We start from the raw sequence: 14,763 nt of genomic DNA, 5'->3' as shown, positions 1-14,763 counted from the left end.
GCGTGATATATGTAGCATATTAGACCATTAGGCTGACTCTTCCGAAGCAACAGAGATCGACATGCAAACATCCAAAACTCCTAGATCTCAAATTACTACAAACTCATCAAGGAAGTTAGGTGTTGGTTTTCACCATTTATTGTTCTAGGTGCCATCGGTCATATCAAAACAATTTTTTTTTTTAACTCTTCCAAATTTGATTCCACCTTGTTATATACAGTGGATACGGTGTAATGTAAATGCCAGATTGGAAGTGCTGAAATTATAATAAAGTATAGAAACGTGACATGCATACAAAATCTTTATCAGAACTTTGAGTTTGCTTTCAGTTGTCTTTGATGGGGTTTAAGGTGTAACTTTCAAGATTCATAGATAGGTTTGGTAATAACATTTTGCCTTTTGGAAAATCAATATTCAAGGATTAGAGCTACATATGATTGCTTTCTTCAATATGTAACCAAAAAGGTGTCTCCATTAAGAGCAGTTTCTTATGATGCCTCGCCAGGAAATTAAATCGTCTTCAAATGGTTGATGCTTTAAGCACACTCAAGTGGGCCCTCATCAGTTTTCACCTCTGAGCTTCAAGGGGTCAACAGGTTATCGAAAATGGCCTCAAGATTGGCTCAAGGGATCAACAGGTTATCTGTAGATGACTTTGACTCATTCATTAAAACAATTACTAAAGGGATGGTTGTTGGCAGAGCTGATTTGCTAACTTAAAATTGGGTAAAGAAAATGTCCATTAGCTCACATGTGTATATGTCTAAATTTCACCTAGGAAACTTGACTGTTCTTTCTGGATATTGAAACATTTTAGAACAATACTTCTATACTGTAAAAATCCTTACCAGTGAATTAATTGATTCATACCCACAAGTGAGTGCTAGAAATACCAGATGGACATCTCTGTTCTTTTCTGCTTCTGAATTTAATTCTTGGACAAATTTAACTCTCTTGCTCTACATAAATCAGATATGTGGAATTTGGAGCAAATTATATGGCAGTGTATGGCAGTGCAAACAACCCTTTTTTCATTCTGTTGTTTTGAACCTTTTATCTTTGTTTTAGTCTTACATTGGGATGCGGACCCAGGACCTCCAGGGAGAGAAGGACCAACTGCTGGTGGAGACAGCCGATATGTTGAGAGTTCCGTTATTTACATCCGAGGCTCTTCTTAGACACTACGGTAACTCGATCTGTCCTTTTTGAAATTTAAAAAAAATTCTATTGTACATTCTTTTCTTGTGGTTTGTAACATGACCAAATTAATTTAAGCAAATTCACCTCTTCAAACCTGTAATGGGTATGAAAGATTTACAAGTATCTGTTTAGACTTGTATAGCCTAATATAAATTTTAAGTGATATCACAGATCTTATGACTGGATAATGACGGTAGTTTTAGAAAATGAAACCTAGCTTCTGGGACGTTGGTGGGTTTGATCCCTGGCAGACCATTTGTTAAGGTGGGTTTTTTGGAGAAATCCTGGTTTTCCCATCTGAAATGGTCTTCCAATTGTGGTAAGTCCAAAATGAACTAAAACTGTAAATGGGATTGCCACCCGACGACGTGATTGGTGAGTTACAAGCCGTTCGGCTTCTTCCCACATGCACATGCGACCGCTCAGTGTGGTCATAGAAACTGCCTTTACTGGTTGATTTATGTATACTTTGAGAATGTCTGAATTCTGTTTACATTTGACAGATTGGTCCAGAGAACAGCTTCTCGAGGCTTGGATATCGGACCCAAAGGAGTGCTGCGAAAGCAGCGGGGTCAAACCTCCAGAGAATCCAGATGGCCTTCGATCAGAACATCGCCTCTCATCACTCGAGCCAGGCACTCTTAGGAGAGGTTTCAGAGAAAACATGAGTGTGAGTTCAATTCTTCTTTCTATATTTAATTTTTACCATTCTAATTTTCACAAATTTGGACAGTATTAATGATCCATTACTGACTACTGCTCTGTCAGTTAAGGCAAAAGCCAGTAGTTCAAGATTGTTTTCCTTTGAAATGCCAGCTTAGGCAAGTAGGCTAGGTCTAGTTAAGCTTGAGTAGTCTAGTTTTAACTCAGTTAGAAAAGGCTAGGTTTAGTTAAACTAGTATAGGCTAGGTCTAGTTAAGCTTGTGTAAGCTAGGCCAAGTTAAGCAATAATAGGCTAGGCCTAGTTAAGCTAGAGCAGGCTGGGTCTAGCCCAGTTTGAGTAGGCTATTCCTAGGTTTGCTAGAGCAGACTAGGCTTAGTTAAGCTAGATTAAGCTAGGCCTAGGTAAACTTTATACTTAGGCTAGGTCTAACCCAATTATAATAGGCTATTTCTAGTTCATGTTAAGTGAGTAGGGTTAGGTTTAGGGACTTGGCAAGAACAAATATGTAATGTCATTCTGGTGAATGTGGGAGCTGAAGTCTATAACTTCAGAACCCACATTCACCAGACATTTGAAAAAGAAATTTATGAACTCGTACTGGTATTATATAATCTATTCACGACTCCATCTCAGCATCATTAGGATAATATTACTGTATATTTAATCCTTACGTATATATTTTATATATTTGTACAGTTTTCATTTCTTTTCTCCCAGTGGGTCTCCTACCTTGTTAAGTCTTTTCAAGACTTTATAGGAGACTTCCTTTCCCATTGTACACAATTGGCAATAAAACTAATTAATTAATTAATTCTGAAATTAAGTGTAGTATAAAGACGATCACAAAGCTTGTACCCATGGATATGTTGCGTGACTCTTTCATACTGTGCATAATTTTTCTTCAATATAACATGTACCTAAAAATTTTCTTATAGTTTTGTAAGTTACAGTTTTGTAAACTATACATTTACCATTACAATTATTTGAAATGTATTTAATTGGTCTAACAACTAGTAAATCTATGATATAAGTAATAAACTCTTGTAATTGTGTAGTCAGACAATGAAGTAGGCAAGCATGACAGTTTATCGGAAAATTCTTCTTGTTCTCTTCACAGTGTGCAATTTGTTTCAAGGACATTTTATTGGATCAACCACTCATCAACATTCCTTGTTCTCATCTCTTTTGCAAGGAATGCTGGGATAGGTAATTATTACATTGATTTAATTCACCTGTACGAAGATGTATAGGGGAGGTTTATTTGGTTTTGTAAACGCTGTGAAACCTCCACGAAAATTGCCAAATCTCTCCCAAAAAAGTGTGTTTTCTTCTTGAAAATATTTTGTACTCTTTCATGAATATGTGAAATAGAATGAAAAGAAAGAAAGAAAAACAAACTAAAGAATCCTTGATAAAGGCCAAATTGGTGTTGCCGAATATTTTAGGAAAGTGCTTGTATTTATCTAATTTTGCAGGCGTATGAGTTTTAAATTTATGTTGATATATTTAAAAGTATCCTTAGTAAATCAAAACTCAAAATGGCCAAAACTGAAGAGATGTTATATGGTTCTGTGTGTAATACATGATATGGTATTGTGTTGCAGGATGTGGTATGGTAATTAAACTATAACAGAGCAGTCTCATTAATGCAATGTTTGCTTGTTTTCCTTGTAAATTTTCACCAGGATGTTTGTTTTACTCTTCTGTCTGGGACTGTTTATTTTGTTCTTCAAATTAGGATCATATCCTCTTCATACACCACATCCTATCATTCAGTCTATCTGTCTGTCTGTCTGTCCGACCATATGTCTGTCTGCCAATAACTCTGTCTGTTTGTGTTAAAATGCAAAATGTGTACTCTATACTACTTTGCATGCTTTGCTCGAATAAAATGAAATCAAAATTATGAGTTGATCTGTAGACAGATATGACAATTTTTTTTCATTCGTATATTCTCTGTTTTTCATGTTTTTTTAAATATTTTTTTACAATTTTTGTTTTATAGATATCTTACCTATAAAATCCAAGAGGGCAGTACGACGGATATTCTCTGTCCGGCCTTTGAGTGCTTCAAGTTGGTTCCTTTAGAAATTATCGAGAAAATCGTATCTCCTGATATGTCCACCAGATACCAACATTTTGATATAAAGGTCAGTAAAATAAATACAACCCCGTTGAGTTTACTAGTCCGATTGTAAAAGTCAGTGGTTTCGGGTTTTATAACATGTGACATCCTCTCATCCTTTGTCGCAGTTTGATTTGCTTATTTATCACACCTCATATCTTATTAAATAGTAAATTAGGAGGAGAAGGAGGTTTTAGGAACAAGTCAAGTATGAGAAAGATAGAATAAATGATACCCTGGTGGGCTTCTGATGAAAGACACTCCCTGATAATAAGAAACAGCCATCGCATGTAAGGAACAATTGCAAGAAAGAGATGAATACGATCAAAACAAAATGTAACAGTGTAAAAGGAAATAACAGAAAGTAAGACTGGGAGGTGCTTCCCCCCCCCCTCACTTTACCTGGTAAAGGGTCCTGACATATACAGGAAATATGTCTTTGATAATGTTTTAAGAATTATGTTCATGCTTCCAAGAATTCATTGCGTTTCCTTTTAGCATTCTAGATGGGGTTTTTACAAATCTGCGTCTGTCATATACCGATGATGTGAAGGTTCAAGTTTGTGTGTGTCAATTAAAGTTCTAAGAAATTGTTCACGATGTACATTAAATATATCCATTTTCACCATTGATATATACAGTACGACCAAGATTATATGAATACATGCACCTTGGGATAGGAAGTCTGCTTGATATTGTAAGCAAAAAACAGCATTGGATATTGAGATTTATATGATGCAGTGTACAATATGGACTGTACAATTCCAAGTTAAAGGCTGGTGTTAATTGCTTTGACATTTAACTCGTCTCTGGTTTTATGTTTCTTGTGGTTTCTTAGCTCTGCACTAATGTTTATGGAAAATTTGCAACGTGTCACGGTTGTCTGATGATCGCTGAATCTGTGAAACTCTGAGTAACAAATACTAGTGTTCCGCTATAGTCTCAACTAATTCTCATCTATACTTCTATATTGTCCATTTTGTAAGGCTATAACTAGTGTTGATCATGTCGGGTGGAAGAGGTGTCGTACCACAATTAATCACTCCATTTACTTACATACTTCGAATTTGTCCACTTTCCAAGGCTGCTAGAGTAAAATAGAAAATTTTCAACTGACATGTCCAACCCACCATATGACAGCTGATGGCTTGGGGCTTTCACATTGAATTTTTGCCAATATGGCCATCTTTCTTATTTTGAGTTGAAAGAGGTCAAAGTTTAGCTTAGTACACCCCCCAACCCCCACCCACATCCTATCCTTTCAGTCTCGCTGAGGAATCTTCCTGTTTCACTCAGAAATTTCTAAAATGCTTTAAAATCATCTTCAGTCCTCTCAACTTTAGACCATCAGTAGTTGAATTTATTCTCTTTGACGTCTGAACATCAAACAGAACAATGATTGTTGAAAACTTCCCAAGAAATTCACTTTCAATATTAGTTCTATTTAGGACTATTCTATGACAATTCAGGTGGATGTACACTACTCCAATTGTGGTATGGTACCTATCTTGAATAAATTATGTTGTGTTGGTGTTGTTTACCCATATAAGACGAATACCCCTTGTAGTCCTACAGCCTAATTTGTCTCGCTCAAAATGTTGCCCTAAACAAATGCTAAACACCTTTCACAATTTTTTGTTTGTAAAATCCTTACAACTGTTAATTTTGTGCAAGCATCTTTTGACACTGCTTTACTTTAATATCTTTAAACTAAAATTTCTTCAAAATTATGATTAGTTCAAACCTTGTACTTTCATTATTGCCCAAAAATGATACATACAAAGTTTGATCTATTTCTCTCATCTCCTGGCTTCTGATATCGTCACACTCCATCAATGAAAGTTTTCCCCCTGGAGGTTTTCCATTGATTTACCAATTTTATATCCCTGTCTGTTCCTTCTTGCAATTTTGTTGATCTGTCACGGTTCGTGAATTGTCACTGTTAGTTCAAGCAATAAATAAAAAAAAAAATGTGTGAAAAAAGTTTCAGTACTCGAGTCGGCAGCGAGAAGCGTGACGACCTAGTAAGAAGACTTACAGTGGATCGCACAATTACTCGTGAGCCATTGAAACATTTTTATTGGCTAAAAAGAGAAGAAAATTACATGAATGGATTGTTTTTATGTCGGTTCTGAATGTTTGCATGATGCCATAAATTGCATTATGATGAAAACCCATCTAATGCGATAAGTTCAAGTTTCATTTTAATTTTGGAAAGATCTCTGGCACAGAAAAAGCATCTTTGAAAAAAGACGAAGGGACTCAACTGCATAAAATTCGGTAGCATCTCGTGTCAGTCGGATTCCAGGCTCAAACAATTGGTTTGTTGCAAAATGCAAAACTTTTATCGTTTGGATACAGCCTCTGTTAAAACCATCACAAGGACAAGATGATGTACTTTTGATCACAAGTTCATTACCTTGCAAATGTAGCTTTTGGACTTTTTTCAACAACGAAGAGATTTTGAAAGAGCAACTATTTTCCATGTTTTGTTTACTCCCATTAGGAATTTTTGCACGGTTTTGCTATTAACCTCACTCCTCACCTTAATAACTTTCTCCTATACATATGCAATCCGACGAGTTACTTAACTAACAACAATTGGTAACAATTCTAACACTGTCTTCCCTCTGACTCTAACTCTCTGAAGTTTCCAAGTCATTTAAAGTTATTGATTCTGCAGCGATATTCACATATACGCCTTACCAACCCTTCCCCCTTACCGTCCCCTCCCCTTAACGTCCCCTCCCCCTTTCCCTTGCCCAACCCATGTAAGAAAACTGAATATTCATCACTTTAACAACTGTCTCATGTACTTTGCTAGCTCACTTCTCTGTCTCCTCACAACTTAAGCACTCTCACTATCTTCTGTGCCGAGAATGATCTGATAATTTTTTTATCAGCATTGCGCACCCTTTGTGACTGGTCACCTCTGACCCAACAGACCTTCCTAGAGACACTTTTCTTATGTAGATCAGTTGTCGTTATGTATCTTATACGTCCAACAAGATTTCTTTTTGGAGCCTTCTAGGACCGAAAGTGGGCTAATTTATTAGATTTTATTGCTACCATTGTCTTCTTTCGTTGCAGGCCTTCGTGGATAGTAATCCAAATTTGAAGTGGTGTCCGAAAGTGGAATGTGGTCGAGCTGTAAAGATTCCCGACATCTCCTCCGAGAGTTCCAGCCATAGGGGGTCATCGTCCAGCCCCAACTCTCCCCCGCCAATGTCTCGGGCAGTGGATTGTGGATCTGGGCATTTTTTCTGTTGGTAAGAGATTATACCCAATTGATCCTCTATCTCTTCAACATCCTCCCATCCCCTCCCCATTCCCCAACCCTTTTAAATGCGTCTCCTGTGGGACTGACAATGTTGGTCTCTTCCTTACCCGTAGTGTGTGACATCATCCATATCACAGGTTCACAGTGGATGGCCGATCTCTGTTATCATTCTCAGTTGACAAACTTTTTTTTAACTCAGAGATTGTAGTTGGGAAGCATCCTTCCCCTCCCTACCCCACCCCAGCCCCTGAACTATCCAGTGCTTGTTATCTGACAAACCTCTAAGTTAACAAACTATTTTCTTTATTCAGAGATTGCAGTAGTGAACCATCTTTTCCCTTCCCCACCCCATCCCCCTAACCCTAAACTATCAATCACTTTTATTCTGACAAAAACTCTTTGTTAAAGTTTTCTTTGTACAGAACATTACAGTATGGAACCATCATCCGTCCCTTACCCTATCCCCTCTCCCAAACCCATCAAGAACTGTTATTACCTAACAAACCCCATACTGAACAAGTTTCTTCTCTCTTTGCAGGGATTGCTGTGGGGAACCACACGCTCCATGCAGCTGCGAGAACTGGCGAAAATGGAATGACAAAATCAAGGAAATACAACCTGAGAGCCGTAAGTCATCATTATTACATCTGGAAGTTTTCAAGATTCAGCTGAAATAATGAAATTCATCAGAATTTTTTTTTCCCTCAGGAAGTTTTTTTTCTTCTCTCAAGGCTATGATTATGAATGAATCAGTTCCTTCTACCCAAACTGACATTATAACTCATGAACAAATTGGGAATTTCCTTATAGTGCAGTGGAATCCCATTTTCATAGTATTATGTTACTGTTCTCCAGCCCCCCCCTCTCCCCCCTCCCCCAATACATGTGTTCAAAATCTGTATTTGTTGTTGGTGTTAGTTGGTCATGATCCAATCTTAATTTGCAGTATTGACTTAAGATTTATAGTATATGTAGAATTTCCATGCTGTGAGTACAAGTATGATTACATTCCTCTAAGCACAGGTATGAGTACTTTAGTTTGCACGCAGTGTTATACTACTCTGCAAAGTGTCGTCCGCTAGTACTCTTGAGTACAAGTGTGGACTCACTACAAGTTTGTGTACTACAGTGCTGTACAGAGAATTGAAATGTAGAAAAAATTTGAAAAACCAAAGAGAGCAACCAGATGGGTGAGTATGCCAACCCTCTGAATAATGTTTTTTTTTTCCATTACTTTCACAAATAAATTTCCAATTTTTTAAACGTTAGCTTATTATGCTTCTCTCAGTGAACAAAACCGAGGCATTTTATCCATTTTTTCCCCATTACTTTCACAAACTAAATTTCCAATTTTTATAAATGTTAGCTTATTTTGCTTCTCGCAGTGAACAAGACGGAGGAAGAGACGGAAACGGCAGCCAACTGTCTGTGGTTGGTGACAAACTCCAAGCCTTGTCCAAAGTGCAATTCTCCCATCCAGAAGAACGAAGGATGTAACCACATGAAATGCACAAAGGTCAGTCAGTCTAGGGAGGCGGGATGTAGTCAGGGTAACGTTCGAGAATTTGTGAGGGCAGCAGTCGACACACGCTCTGTTCTGTCACAAGTGTGGTTGGTTACAAACTCCAAGCCTTGTCCAAAGTGCAATTCTCCCATTCAGAAGGACAAAGGATGTAACTACATGAAATGCACACAGGTTAGTCAGTTTAGGGAGGCATGGTGTCGTTTCAGGGTAAGGGTCAAGAATTGGTGACTGTAGCAGTCGACACACGTTCTGTTTCTGTCAAATGAAGCCAGTGACTGGACAGTACCATACAACACTCCTTCTCTCTCTCTCTCCTTTCAGTGTAAATATGATTTTTGTTGGGTCTGTCTGGAACCCTGGAGCAAGCATAGTTCAGCAACCGGAGGCTATTTTAGGTGCAATAGATACGAGGTCGTTCAAAAAGTCGAGGAAAAGTCTGATGAACTCATGTCGGAGGTATGATTCTGAATTTTCGACTCTATTCGACCATCTCTTAAACAATCAGCCTTTCGTCTGATTAAATTTTCTGAGGAGAGCTTATTCATCCTTTCCAAAAACTGAAGTATTTTAATTATAGAACAAACAGGATCGATCGTTTATCCCGCTCGTCTGTTTTTTGTTCGTTTTCCAGGCGGAGAAGAAGATGAAGGAAGTCGAAGAGCTGAACAGGTTCTTACATTATTATATGAGGTATCGTAACCATGGCAACAGTTTTCACATGGAGGTACCCTTAAAGAAAAATGTGTGCCACAAAATGAAGAGACTGAGCAACCAAGCTAAAAAGATGGGTAAGCTGATGATAATAATAATGAAAATAATAAAAACAATAACAACAATAATAATAATAACAATGAGAACAATGAAAATAATAAAAACAATAACAACAACAATAAAAATGAGATAAAATGGCTGACTGAACAGTAATAGCAGGATTTATATATATATATAAAGGCCATGGCTTTTCGTTTCCTCTTGTGCAGATTTAGTAAGCTCTGTGACGCAAACAAAATTTAGTACAATTCAGTCTCTCTCGTAACATGCTCTCCGATTATATTGCAGGTGAAGAGACTAAATTTATTCAATCGGCTATCGAGGAACTGCTGAGAGCCAGAGTTGTCCTGAGGTTTTCATATCCGTATGGTTATTATCTGGAAGACAAAGGAGGGAGCAAGCAGATCTTTGAATTTATGCAGGTACCAGACATGATATGAGTTTTTAATACAATTTATGGGTTTTTGTCTGTATGTGTTTGTGCATTCCCATGTGTGTGTGTGTATATATATATTTATATATAAATATCTTCTTTTATTTGTTTATATTTTTGCTCCACTGCACAAATTCATGATTAAACACACAGTGTACTATTTCAGTGGTCAAGCCAAACTTGTCTTCACACACAGGAAAGTAGTGCTGCCCATTAGAGCACTCGTGTTTACAATCATAAGGTGGCTGGTCAATTATTTAGGTGTACTCAAGGATAAGTCCTGATGGCAGTTGTTGGGATAGTTTATGCTCTCAAGTAGCAAATTATTAATACTCGACTGAATTTGAGGACTGTTTTTCTATAGGCAGGCTTGACCATCATGTAAATCCTTAATCCTCAGAATGAACTCGAAGAATCGACAGAAACTCTTTCACAGATGGTAGCGCGCCAGTTTCTCCGGACACCCAGGTCAAAGGTCGTACACGCCATGCATCTCACTACCCGTAAACGTAATGAATTCCTTTCAGCTGTCAGCAAAGGCTTCCTACCACCGGACACCCCGCAAAACTCCCAGCGGACCCCTCCATCTTTCCATCATTCCGATGATTATCAACCCTGGCCAGACGATTCTGATGAGGATGTAGGTTTAACAGCCGGTTATTTTTTTCTCCTTTTTACTAGTATGACAAGAACCATGTCCAACTGGTCATATTTCAATATGTTACGTAACTACAGGCAGATGAAGAAATTTTATTGCTTGAATTTTTAATATAGTTAATAGCCAGTTACTTTTCTTTTAAAGTTATATTACATAACCACGTTCCAGCCGGTTATATTTCATATGTTATGTTATGTTACGTTGCAGACGATTACATTCCATTTCTAAAATGCATAGTAAATAGCTGGTTAGTTTCCATTGATGTCATATTACATAACCATGTTTTAACCAGTTATATTTCATTACTGATCTAATGTAACCATGTTGTGTATGATTACATTTCTTCGCTAATATAACATAGTTAACGACTGCTAAATATTCCTTAAAAGTAATATTACATAACCAAGTTCCAGCCGGTTATATTTCATTTACTGTTCTTACTTAACCATATTGTAGATGGTTACATTCCATTGCTAATATAACATAGTTAACGACTGCTTTGTATTCCTTAAAATTAATATTACATAACCATGTTCCATCTGGTTATATTTCATTACTGATATTATGTGACCATATTGCAGATGATTACATTTCATTGCTAACATTTGCATAGCCATATTCTCGATGATTACATTTCATTTAAAGTTGCCAGCACTTTCCACCAAAATATTGTCATAACCTATTGTCATAACTATGGTTATGTTTAACTTTTAAGGCCATATTTCCTCCTTTTATGAGATATGATACGAAGCAATGAAATTGATATACTAGAAATTTTTTTCCAACACAGATGACTATCAGTACAGAAAGAGAGATTGTGTAGACTGAGATAAAACTGGGATTTATATTCTGTGTTCAGCCAATAACAAAAACATCTGACATTTACATCTTAAGTTTTGCTCTCAAAATAACCTTGAATGTCAAAGGTTAAGTTCTCCCTCTCATTTGTCCTTTTTTTTCCCCCGTCAGGACGAAGACCTACGTAAGGCCATAGAGGCTTCCATCCAAGATGTAATGGGTAAATTTTCACCCCAGGGAACCCCAGAATCAGTTCAGGGGACCCCAGATTCATCACCATCTCTACAAAATCTGCAAAAGGTTGACCTGCCTGAAGGAGGTGAGTTATATACTTGTAAAAACTCCCTCTATTCAAACAATGTAGTTTGCCCTTGAAGGAGGGGACTGAATCACACGCCTTGGAACCACTCATGTATTCCCAGGCACCCTAATTGACCCCATGCCCCAAGGTTGTAGGCCCCTGAACTCCATCCCTAAGTTGGTTATGTTGCAAATCCACTATAGTAGGTGTTAGGGGAGGGGCAGGAGCAGGGGGAGGAGCAGGGGGAGGAGCCGGGGAGGAGCAGGGAAGGAGCAGGGGGAGGAGCAGGGGGAGGAGCAGGGGCAGGGGAGTGGCAGGGGGAGGGGCAGGGGGAGGGGTATTAAGAGCAGATAATTGACCATCTTTTCAATATGCAAGCATTGCAGTTCTCCTCCAGTCATAATTTAACTAAAAATGAAATTTAACTTTGATTCCAAGATTAATTTATATATCACATTTTCACTCATTTAGCAGTTTTTTTAAATGTATAAGTTGCTTCTCTCTTTTGATGTACAAATGAACTCTTATTCATCTGAACATTTTTTAAGTTGCAGTCACCGACCAGTCTACGATGTCTCAAGGTCTCTTGTATGCGTTGGAGATGTCAAAGAGCCTACTTATGCAACAATCGGAGACTCCATCCAGCTCAGTTCCCGATGAAGCAAGTCCATCCCATTCCACAGTTCAACCTCCTCAGCAAAGGAAACAGAAGTCAAACAGGAGGTAAACATGAACAAATTCTTGTCGTGAAATCTCAGAGACTTTAAAACGTTTTTTAGGTGCTCTGATTTATGGAAAGTCGTGGAGGAACATGTCTCGTACGTCTTGAACAATCACCCAATTGCTATGGCTGTTTATATTTATGAATTTTGCAAGAGTAATCCCTCTGCAGCCGTTAAAATTCAAATAGGTCCGTAATTTATTGTGAATGGCAAGAAAATCAAGGGCTAACAAAAATTGTAATTTCTTTCTGTTTTTGTTTTCTTCTTAATCTTAATCTTAATCCTTAATCTTAATCTGCAGTTCCAAACAGGCTCGAGTTCGCCCTGCAAGAACTGACGTGGAAGAAAGTGAGTCTCTTAACCCAGTGTTCTGCTTATTATAATGGCCAGAACTTCATAAGGAAATATATCCGGATGGAGGGTGTACTGGGGGGGGGTAGGTGTAATGCGGTAAATATATCTGGTCGGAGGGTGTGCTGGGGGTGTAAGGCGGTACATATATCCGGTTGGAGGGAGTGCTTGGGGTGTAAGGCGGTACATATATCCGGTTGGAGGGTGTGCTGGGGGTGTAAGGCGGTAAATATATCCGGTTGGAGGGAGTGCCGGTGGTGTAAGGCGGTAAATATATCCGGTTGGAGGGAGTGCCGGTGGTGTAAGGCGGTAAATATATCTGGTTGAAGGGAGTGCCGGTGGTGTAAGGTGGTAAATATATCTGGTTGGAGGGAGTGCTGGTGCTTTAAGGCGGTAAATATATCCGGTTGGAGGGAATGCTGGGGTGTAAGGCAGTAAATATAACCGGTTGGAGGGAGTGCGGGGGGTAAGGCGGTAAATATATCTGGTTGGAGGGAGTGCTTGGGGTGTAAGGCGATAAATATATCCGGTTGGAGGGAACACTGGGGTGTATGATGGTAAATATATCTGGTTGGAGGGAGTGCTGCGGGTGTATGGCGCTAAATATATTCGGTTGGAGGGAGTGCTGGGGGGGTAAGGTGAGGAAGGGGGATGAATATGCACTACATTATTGATGTTAGTAAAGAAGTAACAAAATTTAACCCTAGCTGGGACATCTTCCAGGTTGGAAATATTAAAGAGCACTTCCCCCACACCCTCCTCTCTCCATTTCTGCTCGAAAAACCAGCCCATTGTCCAAATAGTGCCTTATTTAGTACACTTTTGTTTGTCATTTTGACTGTTATGAAGTTGAAATGTGTTACCAATACATGGTCTGGATTCATTAGTAGACCTAAAATGCACTATAACGATATGCACAAAGGCAGAGTATGCACAGCCTGCAGAACTTTTTTAGTGTTGTGTGATGCAAACAAGTTTATTTATTTATTCATTCTTAAGATATATGTTAACCTCATTAACAGATTGCTTATACATTTCCATTCCACCGAAGAATTTGCTCGGTGGATTTCAGGCTCGATAATTTAATTTTTTTTTTTTGTATCATTCACCAGTTACACTGCCAACTTTCAGTTCCTATGATATGGACATTCAGAAGGCCATGGCTCTCTCCTTACAGGACACTCGCAAAGCACAGCAAGGTAAGAACCTACTCTCTAACTTTAAGGCACTGAAGACTCGGCCCAAACCGCGTGCGGCCATCTGAAAATGTTAAATTTCTGTTGCTTGCAAGTGACGTTTTGTTCGTGTCGCTACAAGATGCAGACAGTACAGTAATGAAACGTGATACCTTGTTATATTTAGCTGCACCTGAGATGCCCATCGCTGTATTGTTTGTACACTGTGCTGTGGGTATTGACCGCAGCTGTATGTACTGACTGTACACTAGTGTCTAATTACCGACGGTAGCAAGCTGTGTGTGTAGTTTCTGGGATCGATGGTGGTGTTTAACTCTTCTGTTACACCTCATTCGAAACTAGGTCAAATTACCGGCATTAGACGTTTCTTTTTGCGCGAGTCTTCACACCCTTTAAGAAAGCTGTCAGGCCAATTCATACCTGCTTATGGTTACGAATCCCCATGAAAGGTTATGAAAACTATCTTTTTTCTTTCTTTATTCTTTTTTATTTATTTCTTTTTCTTTATTTATTGGTTATTTTCTTTATTTATTGGTTATTTATTCAAACGGTAACCTGACTTATCACATGGGTGCCTATCCTCTCCCATTAAGTAATGTCACACAAGGTTTCAAATGGCCTCACAGAGGTACATAGGCATTCCATAACCCCTAGGGCAGACTGCTGTGTGCTTGCATCATTCGTACAAGAACTCCACAAGTTACAAGACATTAGTACTGTGCCCCTTGCTCAAATTGTT

General features: G+C 38.4%; 1 protein-coding gene across 3 annotated transcripts in view; it reads left to right on the top strand.

Annotated features, from left to right (window-relative positions):
• The window catches only part of LOC139965022 (ankyrin repeat and IBR domain-containing protein 1-like), a 61,495-nt gene that overhangs the window by 37,356 nt on the left and 9,376 nt on the right, over positions 1-14,763 (top strand). For 2 of the 3 annotated variants that reach the window (XM_071967179.1, XM_071967180.1), the window contains exons 6-20: positions 1,069-1,186; positions 1,704-1,870; positions 2,982-3,070; positions 3,870-4,014; positions 7,080-7,258; positions 7,808-7,896; positions 8,655-8,785; positions 9,116-9,250; positions 9,426-9,582; positions 9,854-9,987; positions 10,399-10,638; positions 11,626-11,773; positions 12,304-12,478; positions 12,779-12,825; positions 13,941-14,027. In XM_071967179.1, coding sequence (XP_071823280.1) covers positions 1,069-1,186; positions 1,704-1,870; positions 2,982-3,070; positions 3,870-4,014; positions 7,080-7,258; positions 7,808-7,896; positions 8,655-8,785; positions 9,116-9,250; positions 9,426-9,582; positions 9,854-9,987; positions 10,399-10,638; positions 11,626-11,773; positions 12,304-12,478; positions 12,779-12,825; positions 13,941-14,027 — 2,041 coding nt within the window. The remainder of the gene's footprint in view (positions 1-1,068; positions 1,187-1,703; positions 1,871-2,981; positions 3,071-3,869; positions 4,015-7,079; positions 7,259-7,807; positions 7,897-8,654; positions 8,786-9,115; positions 9,251-9,425; positions 9,583-9,853; positions 9,988-10,398; positions 10,639-11,625; positions 11,774-12,303; positions 12,479-12,778; positions 12,826-13,940; positions 14,028-14,763) is intronic. The other variant, XM_071967181.1, reaches the window with a different exon arrangement.

This window comes from Apostichopus japonicus, chromosome 23, assembly GCF_037975245.1.
Source record: "Apostichopus japonicus isolate 1M-3 chromosome 23, ASM3797524v1, whole genome shotgun sequence".
NCBI classification, from domain to species: Eukaryota; Metazoa; Echinodermata; class Holothuroidea; order Aspidochirotida; family Stichopodidae; genus Apostichopus; species Apostichopus japonicus.
The sequence above is the reverse complement of the archived record's forward strand: the minus strand, read 5'-3'. Positions and strand labels throughout refer to the sequence as shown.